The sequence below is a fragment of the Plecotus auritus genome (assembly GCF_963455305.1).
Source record: "Plecotus auritus genome assembly, chromosome: 8".
Lineage (NCBI taxonomy): Eukaryota > Metazoa > Chordata > Mammalia > Chiroptera > Vespertilionidae > Plecotus > Plecotus auritus.
The window spans coordinates 6071079-6094042 of NC_137782.1; the positions used below are offsets into that span (position 1 = coordinate 6071079).

The 22964-nt window shown below is 47.6% G+C and overlaps 1 protein-coding gene across 2 annotated transcripts in view; it reads right to left on the minus strand.

Moving 5' to 3' along the window:
• Nucleotides 1-22964, minus strand: part of KLHL14 (kelch like family member 14) — a 103735-nt gene that overhangs the window by 10428 nt on the left and 70343 nt on the right. For both annotated transcript variants that reach the window (XM_080684212.1, XM_080684213.1), the window contains exons 4-5: nucleotides 13319-13408; nucleotides 6993-7071 (exon numbers count right to left, since the gene is read on the minus strand). In XM_080684212.1, the coding sequence (XP_080540338.1) occupies nucleotides 6993-7071; nucleotides 13319-13408 (169 nt within the window). The remainder of the gene's footprint in view (nucleotides 1-6992; nucleotides 7072-13318; nucleotides 13409-22964) is intronic.

The following is a 22964-nucleotide window of genomic DNA, read 5'->3' on the forward strand; positions in this document are numbered from 1 at the left end:
GTGGTACACATACCATGGAATATTATTTGGCCATAAAAAATAATAAAATCTTACCATTTGCAGCAGCATGGATGGACCTAGAAGGTATTATGCTAAGTGAAATAAGTCAGGCAGAGGAAGACAAATACCAAGTGAATTCAGTTATATGTGGAATCTAAAGAACAAAATAATCAAGCAAACAAAATAGAAACACACTCATAGATTCAGAGAACAGACTGACAGCTGTAAGAGGTGAGGGGGGTTGAGGGACTGGGTGAAAAAGGTGAAGGGATTAAGAAGTATTAATTGGTAGTTATAAAATAGTCACCGAGATGTAAAGTAAAGCATAAGGAATATGCTCAACAATATTGTAATAACTATGTAGGGTGGCAGGTGGTTACTTGAAATATTGGGGATAACACTTTGTAACGTATATGATTGCCTAACTGCTATCCTGTACACCTGAAACCAATACAAAATAATGTTAAATGTAATTGAAAAATAAAATTTAAAAATATTTGCATATACATTTTTCTCAATTACACAAGGGTGGGGCCAAAGTAGGTTTACAGTATTGTTTAAGTATCCACTTTTGTTGCTCATTGGTTAAATTACCAGCCATCATTACCTAAAAGACAAATCATAAGTAAGGATATGAAATAATAATAATAAAAGAGATAATACAAGTAAACAATACAATAATTAATAAATAAATAATAATATAATAAATCCTGTTTTGCTTTCTCACAACTGTAAACCTTCTTTTGCCCACCCTTACATTTTAAGTGACAACTAAATTTTTTATTTGTGTAGATGACTTATTATCATATAGGTATGATAAATGCTATATATGGTGATGTATTCAGTTTTATTTTATTTCCAGCTTTATTGAAGTATAATTGACAAATAAAATTATAATATATGTAAAGTGTAGAATGTGATGGTTTAATACATGCATGCATTGTAAAAGGATTTCCACTATGAAGTTAATTAACACATCCATCACCTGACATAGTTACCCCCCATTTTTTTTATGAGAACACTTAAGATCTACTCTCTTAGCAAATTTCAAGCGTATAACCCACTATTAACTATAGTCACCAGACATCAGATCCTCAGAACTTACTCATCTTACCACTAAAATTGTGTACCCTTTGACCGACCACTCCCCCTCACCCCTGCCCCTAGTCCCGGGCAATCACCATTCTAGTCTGTTTCCGTTAAGCTCAACATTTTTAAGATTCCACATATAAGTGACATCATACAGTGTTTGTCTTTCTCCATCTGGCTTCTTTCACTCAGCATAATGACTTTCCGTTTCAAATGGCAGGATTTCCTTCAATTCTATGGCTGAGTAATATTCTATTTTATGCATACACCATGTTTTCTTTACCCACGTATCTGTGGACAGACAAGGCTGTTCTCACATCTTGGCTATAGTGAATAATGCTACAATGACACGGGAGTACAGAAAGCTCTTCAAGATACTGACTTGGGTTCCTTCGGACATGCAGAAGTGGGATTGTGGGATCATATGGATCGGTTATTTCTCACAGTCCCGAAGTAGTATTTTGGCTATATTTGGTTTTTTTTCTATATTTTTCTTGATGCTTTTGAAACACATACGTGCTGGGGAAAATTCAGGAGGAGGATAAACAACAATGATGCAAAAAGGAGGCAGGAACCTGTGGGAAGGAGAATGAAGAGCAGGCGGGACAGGTTTCACAAAGTAAGAGTGGTTAACCTGGGCTGTGTTTTCTGAGGAGTCCAGGAAGCTCTTTCGAAATTGCACTAAAATGTGTTTTGCATATGTGCATTTTGGGGGAAGAATATGGAGAAAGGTTTTGGAGGAAGATTTAATCGTATTTTCACAGGCACACAAACCTAAAAAAATTGGGGTTTCTGGGATAGAGGAGTAAAAACCCATTGAAGTATAAAATTAGGTTTAAAAACAATTACAGAATTCAGTGCATGTAGATGGGGAAGTGGTTGGTCAAAGGGTACACAGTTTTAGTTGTAAGATGAATCTTTTCATTTCTCTAGCCAGATTTCTACTGCTCTCTTACGAAATAGGATAAGTCAGGATGATTTTACCGGTGATTTTACCTCCTCATGTAGAACGATTCATTGAGAAGACTGACACATGTCTATAAAAATGTAGACATTGATATATTTCTTTGCACCATTGAAACAGGATAGATCAGGGTCCCTTTCCCATGTGAGCCTGTGGCAGGTCTTGGAGCCTCTGAAATAATTAGGAATTTCACTACGATGCCATTTAAAAGTAATTTGGACTATGTGGGCAGTAAGGTGGTGAGTTCTTCTACGCACTATACTAGTATATTGGTCTATGAAAAAATGCCCATCCATCATGACAAGCATGCAAACCCTCCATGCAAGCGTTGGTAGTGGAGCATGCGAAGAGGATCCCTCTTTGGGAGCGTGATCTCCTTTCATCGTCTACGTCTACATTTCAATGTTCACACTTCCCCTTCCGTCCCCACTGTGGCCCTGAGCAGCCTGCCAGGACGGCTCTCTTCTAGCCGACGTGTTCCTCATTGGATGCTCCATGTGTACTCCGGGCTTTATCCACACAGTGCCACTGTTAGGATCTAACTGGGAAAAGACAGCCCAGGAGGTTTCCCTTCCTGACGAAAAGTGCCTATTCCTGTAGCATTTCTGGCAGCGAAGACGCCGAGTCGCTGACTCCATCCCTTGCGTGGCCAGAGTCAGCCTTCACGACACGCGTCACAGACACACCGGGTCAGGGCCTGTCAGCCACTCGGAGCGTTTGCTCCAGGCGCAAATCTGCCCCGGCCAGGTCTCCTGGGCGTGTTCCCTGCCCTGCCTCTGCACCTAGGGGCACACCTGTGGAGGCTATTTAGACTCTTTTTTTTTTTTTTTAAATATATTTTATTGTTTTTTTACAGAGAGGAAGGGAGAGGGATAGAGAGTTAGAAACATCGATGAGAGAGAAACATCGATCAGCTGCCTTCTGCACACCTCCCACTGGGGATGTGCCCGCAACCAAGGTACATGCCCTTGACCGGAATCGAACCCGGGACCCTTCAGTCCGCAGGCCGACGCTCTATCCACTGAGCCAAACCGGTCAGGGCTATTTAGACTCTTTTTGGAAAAGTAAGTTAGGATGATTCAAGATTCCTTAATGGGATTACAGTGTATTTTAAATTGTTCATCTCTCCCCCCTACAAGATCCCCCTTACTCCACCGCCACAGCTAATGCTCAAAGGGTTGAGATAAGTTACAAAGGACGACGGTAACGTCTATAAACATGCATCAAATCCTGAATATTATACTGGTTTTTCCCCTGTCCTTCTGACCCTTGGGACGGTCAGTTTATATCTACAGCCTGAGATTGAATAATCACCACCTCATCTCAGCTTGCAGTTTTGAATTTCATCATCAGCTTAAAGCAACAATAGATTTTCAAACAGAATATTGTCTCTTGTAAGGCTTCCAGAAACAAATAGTTAAATTTGGGAAATTTCTGATGTATTTGCTTCTAGATTTCACTTACTCGGTGAAACGTATGCTTTGTTTCTGTGCTCCAAACTGCTTTTTCTTCTTCTTCCCATCAATCATGACAAGTATGCAAACCCTCTACTCAAGCTTTGGTAGTGGAACTGGCCCCTCTCCCCTCACTAGCTAGGGAATAAGATCTCCATAAGAATAGTACCTAAAATGCCTATTTTTAATAAAAAAAATTTAAAGTCATCAAAGCGTTTCTATTGAGTCAAGTTTTCATTTTTGCCCTCATCTTCTTTCTGGAGAACCAAATCCTAAATCCGCGATCAAAACAACCCATCTGCATGACATTGACATTTATATTTTCGTTTAATCATTTCCGTCAGTAAATTCATAGGCGGCAGGCAGGCAGTTGAGGAGCGGACCTGTGGTGGAGGAAGCCTGAGGCCGTGTGCACATGCCCCGGGTGACCTGGGGTGGTATTCTGCACTTGACCATACTCTACCGGATGCGCTACTGAGGTACGCTGGCCTAGGCATCTGTCCCGCCAGCTCTGTGAGGCAGAGAGTGGGTTACCCCGGAGTGGTTGCCAACTTGTTTCTATTCTTCTCAACCCGCTTGGTAACATAATTAGCAGTTTGGTAGCAGCTAACAGAGTGGGGTGGCCTGGGAAACTTCTGGTGAGTTTGATTCATGATCTGTACAATGCGAATAAACTCACTTAAACGTTTAAGGAAATTCTCTTCTGATCTATAGCCTGTGTCTCCTACGTCCTGGTTTTCTCCTTCTTTGTTTAATCACCAATTAGACCATGTGAATAGTGCCCATTCTTGCTATTTTGAATGGCAGCGAAGACAGAAACGTCTCCCTTTCAGTTATGGGTTGCCGCCTGGGTCAGCCAACCCATAGGAGACGCGGAGCTGGAAGATTGACGGGGCATCCGTGAGCGCTGCCTTTGCCCCTCCGCTCGGCCAGGAGCTCTTTATTTGCTCTATCGAGTTGATTGTTCTCAATGTAAAAAAAAAAACAACCCCTCTTACCAGGGACCTGACATGATGTACCATAATGACTCGGGGAGAAACGTTAGACAGTCCATCCTGTCATCGGCGGCTGCCGGGCGCCGACGGACCATGGCGGGCCTTTTTATCAGGTCAATGAGCTGCTCAGAATCGTCTAAGTCGGACCCCACCAGGAGAGGCCAGAGTGCCTCCGAGGAAGTCATTATCGAGGATCAAGTAAACAATGCACATTTGAAAAAATTACTAATTAGGTTTTTGCAGCCGCACGTCTCATCCCGAGGGGCTCTCCAGTGAGATAATTGACCGCGACGTGAGTTATGCCTCCCAAACCCAGGCGTGAAGGTTAACGATCGTGGTGCACGGCCCCCAGCGAGGGGGACCGGGGTGGGGAGATGCTGACATTTCAAATACGTTACTGATGGTCACTTTTCAACTGTGGCTTCAGTGAAACTTTTTTGAATGGTGTGGATGAAAGGGTGAAGTGATGTGGCCATGATAACATCAACCAGGAGAGAAGCCCCACACGTGAGACACGGGAAGAAAGACCCCCGGAGGCTTTCACTAGCATGTGCCCCGGCACAGGGACGGGCAGGCTGAGCGGTATGGCAGGGCGTTAACCGGCTCAGAGTCATCGGTTGACGTACCTTTCGACTAGACATCCCTAAACGTGTCTGCGATCCTTTCAACATAACGTGCCTCATTATTTTCGGTGTGCAGCCCTTAGTGTCCTATAAGAAAGTCTTACTCTGTGTACATGGAATACAGGGTAAGTTTCTTTATAGCAGAGATTCATCGTCTTCCTGTAGTAATGTCCGTTTTTGAATGAATGGTACGATCTGAAAATTCCTTTTATTTTTTTTTAAATCCTCACCCGAGGATATTTGTTCATTGATTTTTAGAGAGAGTGGAAGAGAGAGGGAATGACTGAGAGAAATATCGATGTGAGAGAAACACATCGATGGGTTGCCTCCTGCACGAGCCCTGACCGGGCCCGGGCTGGGGAGGAGCCTGCAACCCAGGTTCACGCCCTCGACCGGAATTGAACCCGGGATCCTTTGGTCCTCAGGCCAATGCTCTATCCACTGAGCCAAACCGGCTAGGTCTGAAAATTTCTTTTTAACTGAGAATATATGATTAAGGATCTAATTTGATCTCAGTGCAATCTGATTGCATGCTTTTAAAAAAAAGGAACCGTTAAGGTGAAGGGTCATGAAAAAAATAAGAAATTATTTCTTAACTAATTCAATCCAGAAAATAGGTGGTCGATTATGGTTACAGTTAGACTGAGGAATCTGCTCAGGAGGATGTGGAGATACTGTTTGACAAGAACGAAGTGCGGAAAATTTAGCATGTGAACTTGCACAGCGCACTGAGACATGGCCTCATGCCTAAGGAACAGCCAGGAGAGCCCAGGAGGTGTAAGTGTAGCTGTCACCATGACCTTTGGCACTAGGAGACCTGGGTGAAATGAACACGGTCTAGGAAAAATGAGAGGACGCCTTACAAAACTCGTTATTTCAAAGCTAACAAGGGACCTGTTCTTGAATGTAGGATGGAAAGATAGCTGAGGAGGCAAATGGGAAGGATTTGAATCAGAGAGACTTGAAAAGTTTAATACTGAAATCTGAGCATCAAAACGCACATCACTGTGAACACGATGTTTTATATTTCAATTAGGATTTAAATATGTCACAGCCAAGGAGAGTGGGATAGCCAGTGAGCGTGGAGCTCTGCTTGCCCTAAAGCCAATGGTGACATATAATGTGGGAAAGGGAGAACAGCCGTACAATGTGGGAAGGAAGAACAGCCATACAACGTGGGAAAGGGAGAACAGCCATACAACGTGGGAAGGAAGAACAGCCATACAATGTGGGAAAGGGAGAACAGCCATACAATGTGGGAAGGGAGAACAGCCGTACAATGTGGGAAGGAAGAACAGCCGTACAATGTGGGAAGGAAGAACAGCCGTACAATGTGGGAAGGAAGAACAGCCGTACAATGTGGGAAGGAAGAACAGCCGTACAATGTGGGAAGGAAGAACAGCCGTACAATGTGGGAAAGTAAGAACAGCCATACAATATGGGAAGGAAAAACAGCCGTACAATGTGGGAAGGAAGAACAGCCGTACAATGTGGGAAGGAAGAACAGCCGTACAATGTGGGAAAGTAAGAACAGCCATACAATGTGGGAAGGAAGAACAGCCATACAATGTGGGAAGGAAGAACAGCCATACAATGTGGGAAGGAAGAACAGCCGTACAATGTGGGAAGGAAGAACAGCCGTACAATTGTTTTCTTCCTATTGAGGGTCAGTCATTGACTTCCCTGATTCTTTTCCTCCTTTCAGCTACCAAGGCAGCTCATCCACACCGGCCAGCCCATGGTTTGCATGTTGCCCCATCTGCCTCTCACCGGTTCCCCGGAGCATGCCTCCTCAGGGCAGACCTCCCAGCACCCAGGCTTCCTGTGCAGCCGCACAGGGATTCCAGCACGAGAAATGATCACTTACCTTTCCTGCATGGGTGGAAGCTGTATCCAGCTATTGAAGCGGGGGTCGTAGCGACTGACAAAATTTGTACTGTGTTTTCCTGTAAAATACATATGAAACTTAGATTCATTCCATTGCTGTTTTCCACATTTAACAGTATTTTATAAGCCAGCTCTGTTCTCGGGCTTACCAAATAGATGCCTGTTAGAGGGGCCATCTAACAGGGTTTGGGAAGTGAAGTCAGTAGGAGAATAAACGAGCCACCACCAATGTTTTTCCCTTTTCCTCCCTTCTCTGCCCCCCTTTAATGAGTTCTGATAAAAATACATCAACCATCATACTAAGAGCAAATATGTTTGTCAAACCAGTTTTATCCCAAAGTTAGGGTAAAACACTCTAGGTTTTGGTGTTTTTATGCTTTAAAAACATGGAGTAATTGCCTATAAAGCATCAGTTGCAAGACTACCCTGTGTGATATCTCTGGCTAGAGCTTTTTTTTTAAAGTGACCCCAGAATTCCAGGAGTGGGAGAGCCCACTCTCTCCCTGTGGAAACAGTAGCAATCACCACAATAGGAGGTTTAAGGAAATCAGTTTTAATCTATGCGTGTCGTGTACGTTGTGTGTGTGTGTTTGAGGGAAGCACAGTTGCTGTGACCTCACGCAGGTACACGTGCTGAATGGGGAACATGAGTCCTTGGAGCCGGTTAACCAGCTTATCCCCTCTGCTGAGCCTCAGAAGCACAGCATTGCCTCTGAGGTATTAAAATTATTCTTATTTTACACACAGATTGTCACTAAGAGATGGAAGCAAAAGAGTGTATTCCATTTTCTGTGTAGCACCTGAAATGACAATCATCTGAGATGTGTGTGCATGTGTGTGCCTGTGTGCCTGTGTGTGCGTGTGCATGTACATGCATGTGTTTCCACATAGGCATGTATGCAAAACCCAATTACTAATTGCACAATTATCTATTGAGCACTTATCATGTGTCTTATGTGTTCTAGATTCTGAGGATATATTGGGGGGAAAAAGGCCAAGTTCCTGTTTTGGTAAATGAATAAACCAATATAGACTATATTATCAAGTAGATGAAGGCAGGGATTGGTAGAGGGGAGGCCAGCTTAGACAGAATGTCACAGATGCCTTTTGCAAGCCATGCACATATGTGCAGCGTGAGCCTCTCAGGCCGTGGGGTATGGAGCAGAAACTCCTGGGCTGCTCATGAATGCAAACCCAGCAGGAATGCTGGAGCGACTGGGACAGAAGCCGGAGAGGTGTCAAGGCCCAGAGCAGTGAGCTTTATGGACTAGGGTAGGATTGCACCTTTTGTTATACGAACAAAGGCAGGCATGTGGCGGGTGCTGAGCAATCAAAGAACAGGGCCTGCCGAAACCGGTTTGGCTCAGTGGATAGAGCGTCGGCCTGCGGACTGAAAGGTCCCAGGTTCGATTCCGGTCAAGGGCATGTACCTTGGTTGCGGGCACATCCCCAGTGGGAGGTGTGCAGGAGGCAGCTGATCGATGTTTCTCTCCCATCGATGTTTCTAACTCTCTATCCCTCTCTCTTCCTCTCTGTAAAAAAATCAATAAAATATATAAAAAAAAAAAAAAAAAAAAGAACAGGGCCTAATTTGTCTCTTACAAAGATGACTCTGGCTGCTGCATGAAGAACAGACTATAGAGGCCCCACTCTCGAAGCAGCGGAGCCATCAGGAGGCCATTGAAGGAAGGTTCAGGCAGTGAGGTGTGGTCAGGTTTAGGATCTATTGTATGGAAATGGCCAATAAAATTTTCTGATTATTAGTTTGAGATGAAGAGGAGATAATGAAGGAAGGTTGTCAGGTTTTTAGCCTGAATAACTGGACAGAAGGCCATGCGATTTGCTGAGGTGGGGAAAACAAGCAGGAGTAGTTTGGGGGTTGAGGAGAGAAATCATGGGTTCTGCTTTGGACTTGACCTTGAGAGGCCTAGAGGATCTCAAAGTGGAAGTACCTGGTAGACCACTGGCTAAATGAGGCGGTAGGTGCAAATTTTGGGATTATTATTCCAGAAATATTATTTAAAGTCATCGAACAGAAGGAAACGCCTTTAGGCAGAGGGTATAACAGGAAGGTAATACAAATCCTGGGAATTAGCCCTGGGACAGAAGAAGGAAAACTAGCAAAGGAAAGACATTGTCAGAGATAGGAGGAAAAGTGTGGTATTTTGGAAGCCATGTCAAATAGTGTTTCAAAATGAGGAGTTAGCGTCTGAGAACTAACCATTCGATTTGACAACAGGGAGGCTGGTTGTGGCCTGCACAGTACTGCTTCCGTGGACGGGTGGGAATGGAAGCCCGAGTGGGCACTCCTCCAGGAGACTAAAATATGAGAAATCAGGGAGAAGAGGGTATGGGAATACTTTTTAGAATTTCTGCCATAAAAAGAAGATGATTACAGCTGGAGGATAGACTGCCTAAAGAAGCTTCTATTTGGTTATGTGTGCTTTTAAGTTTGGAAGTATTCTTGAGCAAGCAAGAGGGAATGAAGAACAGGCCTTAGATAGGGGCAGAAACAACCATAGGAGAAAAGATAGAATATATGGGTAGCCACAGAGACATGTGCATAGATTTGGCAGGAGCAAGATACAGATGTTTATCCTCGATTGCTTCTATTGCAATTGAACTAAGAAGAGAAGCTATGCACTGAGTGAGGAGGGAGGTTTTGGAGAAAGGCATTTGAGAGAGAAGGTGTGGAATAGTTAAGCTGGAGGGTGGGAGAGTGTACTGATCAGGACAATTTAAAGGGGAGCTGGCTAGTAGTCAGCACGGTGCATTAGGAGCCAGAGTGGCTGTGTGGTTGTCTATATCCCCATGGAGTTGCTCAGGGGCAGGGGAGAGGTGGGACAGAATGGATGTAACTGGGACCCAGGCTTTACTGGGTAAGTATAAAGCAAGGAGGCAGACACGAGGGTTGCGGGTATGTGCACCAGTGTGCCTGATTACAGGGATGGACAATAGAATATAAACTCAGTACGGAGGGAAATAAAGACACAAGGGGATGACGAACCGTGAAAAAGCGGTTGGGTTGAGTGAAGGAGATGGCATTATCCGGAAAACAGTGCAGAGCTGCCACAGAAAGAGGCAGCAGGTGGTATAATCTGAAGACATCCTTTGAAGGGATGAATCTTCGGGGTGTGGGACTGGCAATGAAGAGGAAGTAAAAACTGCTACCTGCCTCCAACCCTATGAAGAGTGAGAAGGTTGAGAAACCCAGTCCCCATTAGAGAGGGTGGCTGGGAGAAGAGTCAGGTGTTGACTAGAAAAGAAGTGGTTTCAAGACTGAGGCCCTGGAGTCAGACAGGCCTACACTGAATCAGCTCAGCTTCTCGCGAGCGGTGTGTCTGTGCAAGTTATTCAGCCTCTCCAGGCTAGGTCTCCTTCCAGAAGAACCACAATCATGGTTGGGAGCATTACTTGAAATGATGAGGTGAGTGCTTGGCCAAGCTCCTGGCAAAAAATGAGTACTCAATAAATACGACTCTCAATGCCAACAAGGTCAGCTGTGGTTTACCAGATGGACGGTACGTGGAGCTCCGTGGAAAACACTGAAGGGATTGTGGTGAGTGTATGTCTCGGTTCCTAGCCCAGATCCCTGTACCAGACTGGTGCACCCATTTCCCACCTGCTGTGAGTGTGGGGTGCTCATGGCCACAGTTGCTTCCACTCTGCAGAACTGCTCTCAGCAGAACAGGCCCCCTCCCTGCTCGTCCTGAGCCCCCACCTGGGAGAAGGCCTCAGCCAATGATTTAGGTTGACCTAACGGTACAGGAGACGGGGCTGTTTGCTTCATAGGGTAACGATTCTCCTCTACATGGGAGAGCCAATCGGTGGTTCCTCTGCATTTCCCCAGACCTACACCAAATGACGTCACATGCCAAACAGGTCAGGGACAGGATGCCCCAGCATTGCAGGAGGGACCCCCAAGGTTTAAAAAAGAGAGAGTGAGCTGCCATATCGAGACTAAAAAGTAAAATTACAATACAGTACTTAAGGGTTCACTAAAGTTCAATTCTGAGTAGCTAAAGCGAAAGAAAAGATATACCTTAAAGCATACGAATAGCATTAGTTATAACTTTCAAAAGTGACTCAAGACTTTGGTCTGACAAGAACATGTCACGTGGGTCTTCACACAGAGCTGGCTGGGTGGTGACAGGCGCCCCCACAGGCAAGCCGTGCTATGCTTCTGGAGTCTTTGCTCCCAGCATCTTCATGGAGGGCTTCCAAGAAAACTGCTGTTCTTCTCGGGGGCGGGGGAGGCAAGTCAGTGAGGCCCACGCGCACAGTCTCGTGGGAGTCCGAATTAGTCAAAGATAAAACCGTGCTTCTCTGAGGCAGAGGCAGGAATATGTCCATTAAACTCTGCCCTCATCGCCCACCTGACCCTCTGAGCTGTGTGTTTGGTGGAAGTGGAACAGAAAGCTGCTGCGGGTCATTCTGGGGGGAGATAAGCCGGGGGCAGGTTTCCCGTGTGGCTGATGAAGGTCCGTCTCAGAGGAATGGCAGGTCACAGGGTTCTGTGAACACGGAGGTGTGGCGCGGGGACTGGTGTCGTGACAGCGGCCCATTCACCTGGGAAGGGGTGGGCCGAGAGGGCGGCCATCGGAAGCAGGGCCCTGCAGCCATGCCTTTGGTCAGCGGTCAGCTTTAATCTGGCCTTGAAGGAAAAGGTCCCGCAGAATCTTTGCTCAGATACGCTTGATGACAGCGAGGCACGTTCCCTTGCAGATGCTCCGTTCAGCGGAAATCACCGGCGAGGAAGGACGGGTTCAGCAGCAATTGGGGCGTTTGCAGGGGGTTGTGTGCATGCGGGGCCTTTGTAACATCAAAGCCGTCACTTCAAAGAAAAGTTGGAGGGGAGAGGTGACCTATCGTTTTTGCTCCTGTTCTCTCAAGGCTCAGGAACGTCCCCTTTCCAGCAAGGAAAGCCGCGAGCCACCAGGACGGCAGGTCTCCGGAAGAAGGGGCCCTCGCTTCAGAGAAACGCTGCCGGAGGGGGGCCGGTGGGGCTCCTTTAAGATATTCCAGCGTGAACAGATGTGCCGATTCTCCATACGCTGCCTGGTGCAGATGCTGAAAGAGCATTCGCGCTAAAATATACGCGGCCTCTGTCGTTTCATCGGGATGTTCGGCGTTTTAAAGTGAAAATGTGTACCTGCAAGCTGTTCTGTGGTTTCTCGGCCATAAGCATCCCTATTACACGGAAGGTACCACCGCAGCTCCTCCTCCGCGTGCAAGCTCCCCCTCCCCGAGACCCGGGTGACGTTGCGTGTTCTGCCAGGCCCGGGGTTCCCCTCGTGTTCGGCTCGGGCAGTGTGTCAAAGGGCTTCACTTCTCTGCGGTGAATGTCCGAAGCACCCACATCCACAGGCGGGGTGGCGGGCGAGCTGTGGTGGGAGCCCCCGAAAGGCGGGCCACCTCCCACGGGCCTCCAGTAAGAGAAGCCGCAAAGAAGCTCAGCGAAGGCTTTGTGCAGTGGATCTCGCGTCGCTGTGACTGAAACTGCATGATGACGCTGCGAGACGGGAGCCCGTGGCGGAGGTGGGGGGATTCTCAGCGCTGCCGCTGGCCCCTGCTCTGGGGAGGCCCGGTGGCCGTGGCACCCATCCCTCGAGGGCCGGCGCCAGCTCAGAGCTGAGCCCCCAGGCAGCCCGCGAGGGGTGCCCTGCTGGCCATCCTCTGCCAGCTCAGGCCTGACCTTCCTTCCCCGCAGCCCACCTCGCTGGCTCCTGCACGGCCCCGGCACAGACACTCACTTCCCACGGTCAGGATGCTGCAGCCCCCAGGGCCCTTCCGGGCGCACGTACTCGCGGGCCAACGGCTACTGCGTTCGTTGTTCAGTCGTTACCATCAGGCCCCGCCGGTGCGGCTCCGTGGCCGACCCAGGAACCAGACAGGGGTCCTCAAACTTTTTAAACAGGGGGCCAGTTCCCTGTCCCTCAGACCGTTGGAGGGCCGGACTATAGTTTTAAAAAAAACTATGAACAAATTCCTATGCGCACTGCGGGCCCGGGACGCGTCGGCTGCTAAGCAGGACAGGCAGCGGCACCTGGCGGGCCGGATACATGTCCTCGGCGGGCCATATGTGGCCCGCGGGTCGTAGTTTGAGGACCCCTGAACCAGGAGGTCACGGTTCGATTCCCGGTCAGGGCACATGCCGGGGTTTCAGGCTCCATCCCCAGCGGGGGGCCTGCAGGAGGCAGCCGAGCCATGATCCTCTCTCCTCATGGATGTTTCTCTCTCTCCCCGTCTCCCTTCCTCTCTGACATCAGTAAACATATGAAAAACATAGAAAACACATATAGTTACCGTTAGGGTTCCACTGGTCCTCTCCGCCCAGCACGAACAGGAAGTTCTCTACCTCCACGACGCAGTGGTGGGCGCTGTTGTAGGGCATGACTGCAACGAAGAAGAAAACACGGTGCGTCACCTGTGCCATCCTAACCCCTGCCCGTGGCCCGCTAGGTCTGTGCTTTCACCGAAGGGCAGACAACCTGAGACCAAGTCCCTGGGAAGGAGAGAGCCAGCAGCTGGGCAGGGCGCCCAGCCGGCAAGCCCGGCCCCTCTGGGTGAGTTTTACGTAAAGTTCGGCCACAAATGAGTCGAGAACAGCCTGTCACGCTGCTTGCAGCCCTTCAGCCCTCCCTGCCTGCGGGTGGGGCTCTGGCTCTGAAGCGGGGACTGGGGCTCCCCAGGGCCAGGGCGGGCTCCCTCCCGGAGGAGCTAACCCTGCACACACACGTGGGGCCATGCAGAGGCCCCGCCCCCCTCCGTTTGCTGGCGGTCCCCCCCGTAAACACACTCGGGGTGCTGGGTGGCTGTCTGTTCCCCAGCACCCAGCAGGCCGGCTTTCCATCCAGTGTTCAGTTTTTAAATTAAGGTCCTGCTGATTTAATGCCTCCTCCAAAGGCAGACGCTCAGTTTCCTGTACAATGTCATTAGCAGCACAATCGCACACTGCCTATCTCTCTGCTTAGGAGCTCTTCTGGAACAAAGATAAAACCCGTGAGAACATCGCGAATATTCATCCCGCTCACCGCCCCGGCTCCCTGCCCCGGTGTGCGGGCTGCGAGGAGCGGGTGGTAGTCAGGAGCCCGTGAAAGCCAGGTTCCTCGGGGTTGGTTCTCATTTACATTTTCATTTGGGAGACACACGCAACCAGAACAGGACACCTGTGCTCCCCCCCCCGCCCCTTCCCCCCCCCCCCCCCCCCAGCAGCGCGGCGTTGACCTCCGCCGGTGTCATCTCCCATGGTAAATGTGACCGCCCGCAGCATCAGTTATGACACGCGCGGTGGTGCGGCCCAGCGACACCCGGCGTAAAATGATGTCCTTGTCCGGCTCATCATATGGGCACCTTAAATCTAGGTGAGGAGAGACGGAGGCGATGTGCACGCTCGGGCAGGGAACGTATTGCCTGACACGGATCAGCAGAGCACTTAAGGAACCAGTGCACTGGGAAATCAATATGAGTCAAGGCCAGCTCTGCCTCTGGCACTCCCTCCAATGGGTGGGGGGGGGGGGGGGGAGAGGGGAAGAGAGAGCGTGCCTGTCTGACACCCTACCCGTTCTGGAGGACACACCTCTCTCATCTTATTTTGTTTTTCTTCTTATTATTATTATTTTAAGAATGTGCTTAGGCAGGCTAAGGTATGCAAGTGAAAAGGATTCCTAGGCAAAGCCTTGAAATCTATCATGCAGCTTCTGAAAGAGCAAACCAGATTGTTGAAGCATTTCACTCCACGATTCTAGTTCTGATTATCTTATCACGTTTTTATTTTTACTGTGACTATTCGTCGTTCTTTGAACTGACAGCCACGAGGGAGAAGGCATTGCTATGTAAACCCCTGATTTCGGGGATAATGTAGGGAGGGACTGGGTGTGCCATTGGTTTGGGAGGTCCATTCATTAGGTCGAAGGACACAGGGGGTCATCTTGGGAATGTCCTTCCCCTCCCCCCTCAACCCCCGGTTATCTCTTTGGGAAACGCTTTCAACCAGATAGATAGACTCTGCAGCTTCGCTTCTTAGAATCCATTTGGAGCAGAGTGTATGCTGGGTTCATTGAGCAACTAAGATTGGATAGGTTTTGAACATCCTTGCCTTTTTCTTTTTCAAATGAACTCGTCATTGTTTGGATTATGAGGATGGTTCCAAAACACCAACAACGAACGACGCTACCCCTGCGTTATGTGTCTCATGAACAGCCTGATGGTCCCCAGTTCATCATCGTGTCAGCCGGTCAGCGCAGACTCCTAGCCTTGACGGCCATCTGCTCGTGGGAGAAATGAGCGGAAAAACAGAGGCCACCGGCTACAACCAACTTGCCGATGGCAGCCCCTCTTCCAATATTTACTTAAAATTTTTGGCCCGTTCAACGACCACATCTTATGAGCAATACAAATGGCGTTCTCTTCTTTGTAACCGGAAGGCCAGCTTTATAAGACAGCACTGTCTCTGAAAATACAACCGTACTTGTATTCTGTTCTTGCCATTCAGTTGCTCCCACTCAGGCAGGCAGAAATTAAGTGAAGGAAATAATAGATGACGTATTCTGAAGCCCCTACTGTTATGCTTCATGCAAACAAATGAAACAATTGCACTGGGCTAACCACTGAAACCTTCAAAAGGAGGGAGGAGGTCTCTGAAGTTCTAATGGAAAGGCTACTTGAAGGTATTCCTCTTTATCGACACATTTTTTTACTCTTGTTTTTAAACCTCGTATGCTGTCTTTCTTGGCAGAACATTTCAGTATTCCCATTCCTGAATTATTGTCTCTTTTGAATTATTACCATGAATCGCGAGGCTATAAATACACACGAGCTCTTTGAAATTCTTCTGAATGTAAACGGCTCCGAATTCATTAGAAGAGGAATCTGTATTAAACCGATGTTGGTGTTCTGCAAAAGACCTACTTTCTCTGGTTTCTGACTGAAGCTGAAGGGAAGGAAAATTCACAGGGCAGCGAGCAAGGGCAAACATCTGTTCAAAGCGGCAGGAGGCCCTGAACTTACTGATCACCTTTTAAATGACGAAGAAGACCGGCCTGACCCTCCCCCGGCTTCCCTGGAGGTGGACACTCGCCGCGCCCTCCCGCGCAGGTGCTGGAGGAGAAGTCTGTGCTCCATGCTCACAGGCGGCCCCGTGTGCGTTTTTAGCGTGTCAGTCAGTGAGTCAGAGGGAAAGGGTAAAGAGAAGCTAATCAGGATGAAATGAGATTAAAGGCTGTCTAATTTTACAGCAACTGTGATCCATCAGCCGCTGTGAAAGTGACAGTGGAAATGAATGATGGAGACAGACAGGTGGGGCTGTACATTCCACTGATTTATCCTCAAATGCACTGGGCCTTATTTTATTGAGTGAACATGACCGCATTTATCATGACTGTCATCGAAACCCACTTCCCTCCATTTAAAAAGGTCACTTTACTCAAGGGAGCAGGAGAGAGGCGCTTTCAAATCAGACTCAGCATCTCCTCACACGTGTCTGTGGGGCCCTTTGTGAGAATTCTCAACTTTTATTAAACAAACCACAAGTGCTGAAAGGAAAAGGGGGAGGGGGGGAGGCCAGAAAACGAAAAAAGAAGAAACCTGTGGTCACCTGTGGGAATACACTCATTTAGTCTCTAAATGTGGAGCCATTTGTATCATTTTTGCTCTTCTCACTCTGAGGGAAATTCCATTCTAGCCTGGGAAGTGAAATGAGACGTTTGCATTGGATATATATATTTTTAAATATATTTTATTGATATTTCACAGAGAGGAAGGGAGAGGGATAGAGAGCTAGAAACATCGATGAAAGAGAAACAACCATCAGCTGCCTCCTGCACACCTCCTACTGGGGATGTGCCCGCAACCAAGGTACATGCCCTTGACCGGAATCGAACCTGGGACCCTTCAGTCCGCAGGCCGACGCTCTATCCATTGAGCCAAACCGGTTTTGGCTGCATTGGATATTTTGAATGAAGGAAGCAAGAACAGGTGGTACTCTAAAGCAAACGTGGAAAGGCTATTGAGTCCCAGCATTTACTCTGTGGAGTCCCAGTCACCGCACACTCAGCAGATGTCAGCAACTGTTCCAAGCTGAACCTCGGCCACAGTTCACGTATATGCCTGCTAATTGTTTCCCCGTCACTTTAAGGCCATGAAAACATCAGTTCCGCAGGTTTTTACTCCTCCTTGTACCAGTGCGATAAAACAGCCCGGAATGTCATGCATAAAGTTAGTCTTTGTGGAGAGCATTTTGTGTTACTTTTCACAACAGTGACCACCACTGACCAAATGTTTACCACGTGACAGGTACGATGCTGGTGCTATATCTACACACACACACACACACACACACACACACTTATGTTTATATGTAGGTACCTATATTATGTTGCTGAAAATATAATAACATGTTTTGTTCTTGCCACTCATTTGCTCCCATTCAGGCAAGCAGAAAAGAAATGAAGGAAATAACATATGATGTTATAACGTATGATAAAATATAATACAGGATAAAATATACCTCTACTTGATTTACCTGTATTTACCTGTATCTTTCATTTACTACAGCTAGCTACAAGGGAGGCATCGCGCACTCATTTTACTTCTTTAAGAAATACGGAGGTTTTAAGAGGTCACGACACTTGTTGAAGGTCACACTCAGCTTAACGAATGGCAGGGAGGCCCCAAACGCAGGGCTATCCGGATCCCAACCCGCGCTCCTATCCATTTCACTCCGCCGACTCTCAATAGGTGCGTGCGCCCAACCAGCAAGTCATTACGAGCACCTGTGCCTTCAGTGACGGCGTTCCTGAAATTCCCGTATCGTTTTTTTGTGTTAGATCATATTTTAAATGTCTATTATTTTCATATTTAGAGGAATCCTAATTAAAGCAAGTGGGCACTCCTTTAAAGTGTTTGTTGTTTTTTTGTTGTTGTTCTTCTAGAAATCCAGTATTCAAATAGTGGGTTTTCTTAGAGTAGGATACCTTTGCTTGAAGGAGCAAGGAAAACAGGGAGCAAATAAGCCAGGGAAGGGAGGGTAGAGCCCACCGGCAGATTTTTAAGCCACGAGCACCTATTTCAACCTCGTGAGCAGGTTCACCGTGACTCGGGCACAGAGGCAAAGCTTTGCCTGGCATCTGCAATGGGCAGGGGCTTGTGTGTTTGAAGGCCTTATCCTGCTGGACAGCGACACTCCCACTCCCTCCCTGTGTCATAGCTGAGGAAGGCATTCCTCTCCCTAAGAAAGTCACAGGAACCCTCCACAACCACAGAGTGTCCACGAACACCCAAACTGCGGGGCATCTGGCTGTGCCAACTTCATAAAGTCGCTAAATAAAGGATGATTGGGTATTTATCACTTCGATGTCACACTTACGAGGGCCTTGATTTCCTCTTGGCCTTACATACATAAACTTGCAAAACTGTCAAATGTGACATCCTTCTACCTTGTTTTGAAAAGGTAATCAGTGTTCATGGTAAAAATACAATCTTATAAGAAATAAGGTATGGCCGAAACCGGTTTGGCTCAGTGGATAGAGCGTCGGCCTGCGGACTGAAGGGTCCCGGGTTCGATTCCGGTCAAGGGCATGTACCTTGGTTGCGGGCACATCCCCAGTGGGGGGTGTGCAGGAGGCAGCTGATCGATGTTTGTCTCTCATCGATGTTTCTAGCTCTCTATCCTTCTCCCTTCCTCTCTGTAAAGTATCAATAAAATACATTAAAAAAAATAAGAAATAAGGTATGGAGGGCCCATTAGTCTCCCCCCCCCCCTTCCTGAGCCGCAGCCTTTCGGATCCTTCCCCCGAGGCCATCGCTGGCACTGTGTTCTTGGTTTCCCTCCCAGAGAGAGTATACAGAGGAGTCATTCCCTTTCACACAAATGGCAGCAATGTCCAATGGGCACAATGTTTAGGGCCTCGCTTTTTTGCACTCAAGAATTCATCCATTTATTTTCTCCCCGCCAATCAGCTATTGTTTTCAGCGGCTTACCCTACGCCAGGCAGTGTTCTACCTGCTGGGGAGGTTGTGAGGAACAGCAACAAGGAATGTTCCGGTCCGGGGAAGCACATAGGCAACATGTTCACAACTGGACAGGCACTTCTGTTTGAAAGGACAAGTACCAGGCAAAGTAAAGCAGGGTCAGAGGGCGGGGAAGGACAGGGCGAGGGGCTTTGAGAGCGGTCAGGGAAGGCCTTTCTGAGTGGGTGGCTTTTGAGTAGAAGACTGAGGGGACCGAGCCGTGGAGGATGGAGATGCAGGAACAGGAAATGCAAAGGCCGGGAGGCCCCGGTGCAGGGAGAATCAAGAGCAGCAGGAAGACCAGGAGCAGCGGGGTCTGAGATGAGGTCCAGGGGACACCCAGGGCCGACCAGGTGCAATGGAGCAGTCCTGGCCACAGCACAACGTTGGCTTACCCACACCACATTCTTGTAACAGCCCCCCAGTGTTCCTTCCATGTGACGGCTGTCCTGCAGTGTGTTCCATGCCTTCTGATGCCATGTATCAACTCATTCAACAAACCTTACAAACATTCATTAGGTGGTTGCTGAGAATATACCGGAACTACGCTGATGGTGTCCCTACTCTCACAGTGCTTACATGACAGGGGACAGAACATAATCAAATAGATACGGGACGCATGGGAACACAGCCAGGCCGTGACGTGATCTACAAAGAAATAAAACGGGACACGGCGTTAGAGAGGGAGTGCCTGGATATGACTCTGGCTGGGGTGGTCAGGAAGGCCTCACTGGGGAATGGTACTTAAGGGAGAATTTGAGGGGTGAGAAGGAGCCAGCGTTAGAAAATAAGGGGAAGGAATCCATGCAGAGATCCTGAAGCGGGAATGAGCTGGGTGTGCCTGAGAAGCCTCCATGCCTGGGGCAGAGGCGAGGGCCAAAGGCGGGGAGGGGAAGTGGGGAGGAGGGCGGAGGCTGGCGAGGTGGATGTGGACAAACCAGGGGAGGCGTGTGGGTCTTATTCTTAGCTTGATGGGGACACTGGAGGGGGTTGAAGCAGTAGAATGACATCATCTGGTTCATGTTTAAAAAGATTACTCTGGCTGATGTAGATGTTGTGGGTAGAAGAGGGAAAAGAGGGGGACCAGAGGGGGGGCGTCTGGGTGAGAGACGATGGATGCTGAATCAGGAAGGGGCCTAGGGATGGAGAGAAGGGGACACGTGCTGACAGCTGTTCTGGTTACATAGCGCCCCCCCACCCCCACCCCGCCCCAGGAGTTTATCTGTAGAATTGATCTCTCCACGTGAAGCATCAGGGCTAAAGGATGGGTACATTTTCATGGATATCATCACACTGTACCCCTTTTCACACTTCTCTTTTTGCCCATACGGCAGGTGAACAACTGGGATCTAGTTAACATTCCAATCGGCGTTGATTTAATTATGATACAGGCCCAGCATCCTTTCATATGTATAAAATCCACCTGCGTTTTATAGATTGCTTTTCTGCTGGATTTTTATTCTTTGATATCATAGTTTATGCTACCTTTTATTATTTCTGTCTGTAAAGTGCTTTTCTGTGGAGTTATCTTTTTTTTTTTTTTTTAAATGTTATAAGCTTTTTATTTTTTTTATTTATTTTTTTAAATATATATTTTATTGATATTTTACAGAGAGGAAAGGAGAGGGATAGAGAGCTAGAAACATCGATGAGAGAGAAACATCGATCAGCTGCCTCCTGCACACCTCCCACTGGGGATGTGCCCGCAACCAAGGTACATGCCCTTGACCGGAATCGAACCCGGGACCTCTCAGTCCGCAGGCCGACGCTCTATCCACTGAGCCAAACCGGTTTCGGCCTGTGGAGTTATCTTAACTGGCAAAATAAATGATCTTTTGAAAGCATGGCATTGCTAGAATACCTAGTTGTGAAAATATTTACTCATTGAAGCAAATTTAAACAGCAATTACATGCTGTTGAAAAAAATACAGAAACCTGAAAGAAAGATGCCTCACTTTAACAATATTCCATGAGCATTCCTTGCCATGGGATTGGAGAGGCTTTGTTTGTTTGCTTTACTACTTTCTTTCAGTTTTACAGTCAGTGTAATTGAGAAACAAAAGTGTTTAAAATGCTCTCATTAGTTTAATCCCGCCACCTGCAAAGGTCTAGCGATGTGGCCAGTGCCGCTCGGACAGAAACAGACAAACGATCCAACGTCTGGCAGCAGGCAGTGCCTGATGGAGATTATTGATCGTCTACAGCAAAGGCTCCGTCCCTCTTTTCCTGCCGTATTTGGATTGTACGATCTCTGCAAACTACTAATAAGTGGGAATGTGCTGTGCATTGGGGATGACTTGATCAGCATGGACAGTTCATCTGGAAAATTAAATCCCGCAGGAAATTCACATGGTCTGACTCCAGTGCTGAGCTGGGGGAGGCTCTGAATTCACCCGAAGGTTGTCAACACTTCCTCCCTCGTCCCCATCTTGCTCTGCACACAACGGGCCGGGTTCCCATAGTCCCACTGGAGACAAAGTCTTGGACGTGAATTCAAGATGCATAAATCTGAAAAAACCAAACACGTGCACACGTGCTATGTTTTGCAGGCTGTGCGAAAAGCAAGAGAGCCTTCTCTCTGTCCTCGTTCAACACTGTGCCTCTGGGAGAGTGTCCCGACAGCCCGTGTTGCTTTGTCACCCCCCTCTGTCCAGCACGGGACGGGAGGCATGCCTTTACTATTCACTTGCCAAGTCATGACACAGCTAACAACCAGTGTCTCTGGGTGGCATCCCTACAGGATCTGTGAGCTCCTTGAGGCCAGACCGTGTCATCTCTATAGCTTTCTGCCCAGCATGGTGCTCAGGGCCTACGGCTGGGTCACACCCATGTACTGCTCTAGCTTTTATACCCAACACAGTAATTAGAAATATTAGGGAAACAGTAAGTGTTAGTAGCACAAATGAGTGAATGCTAGCCAGCTAAGGGAGACTGGAATTCACTTCTCTGGAATTTGCAGAACATGTGATGGGTACCGGAAATATGCAGGAGGGAGGAACTGAAGGAAGAAAAGGGGAGAGAGGGAGGAAGGTGTGCCTTAGATCAGGATTCTTCAGCTTCTAGGGTAGATGTCACCCGATATGCAGGACATATGTTAGCTTTAAACAAAGGGGGATTTGTGAGTTCTCCAAAGACTGAGACATACTTCATTAGGAACTATCCGAGGCCTGCTTGTGTCAAGCTTTTTAATAGGTCCTTGTTGATTTACAGGTAGAGTCTGAGCACTTTACATGGGGTGGGGAGCTAACAACCAGTGAGGCTCTGGAGACTTAAAATTAGCCCTTCTATTCGCTATTAAAGCAAAACTGACTTATTTTTATCTTAATTAGGATATTTTCACTGATCTATCCCTAAATTGTGATTGTCATTATAATATCAACTATTTTATTTTGGATACTTCCTGGAATGTTAGTTTAGACATTAAAAATAGTTTTACTTTCACTTTTGGAAAGTAAAACCGTCTCTGGGAATGAAAGCTACCATCTATTCCAAACATTTCCCCCGTTTTATGAAGTGTTGTGTTTGCAGACACCCGGATGAAACATGCTAATGGGTGCTTCCATGCTCCCTTGCTTAAGGGCCAACACAACGTCTTCCCAGTTGCATCTTTGCGGGGAGTGAGAGATTGTACTAGTCATTGTTCTGCACCTAACAAGGCTCATTAGAAAAACACTCAACTCTGTAAATGGATTAAACTAGTAAAGCAACACATGTTATCTAAACTCGTGAATATAAAAATCCTTGACAAAGGTCAGGGAGGCAGTGCTATGGAAACTGTGGGTGAACGAGCAAAAGGACAGCACAAACGATTGTGAAATCGCTTCCACTCCCTTAGAGGCTGGCCCCACAGTTGTTCCAACTGATTGAGGGAAGGAGGAAGGAAATGGGTGAGGTCTACATCATGGGAATTTATTAGGAAGTGGATTCTGATATAGATCACACA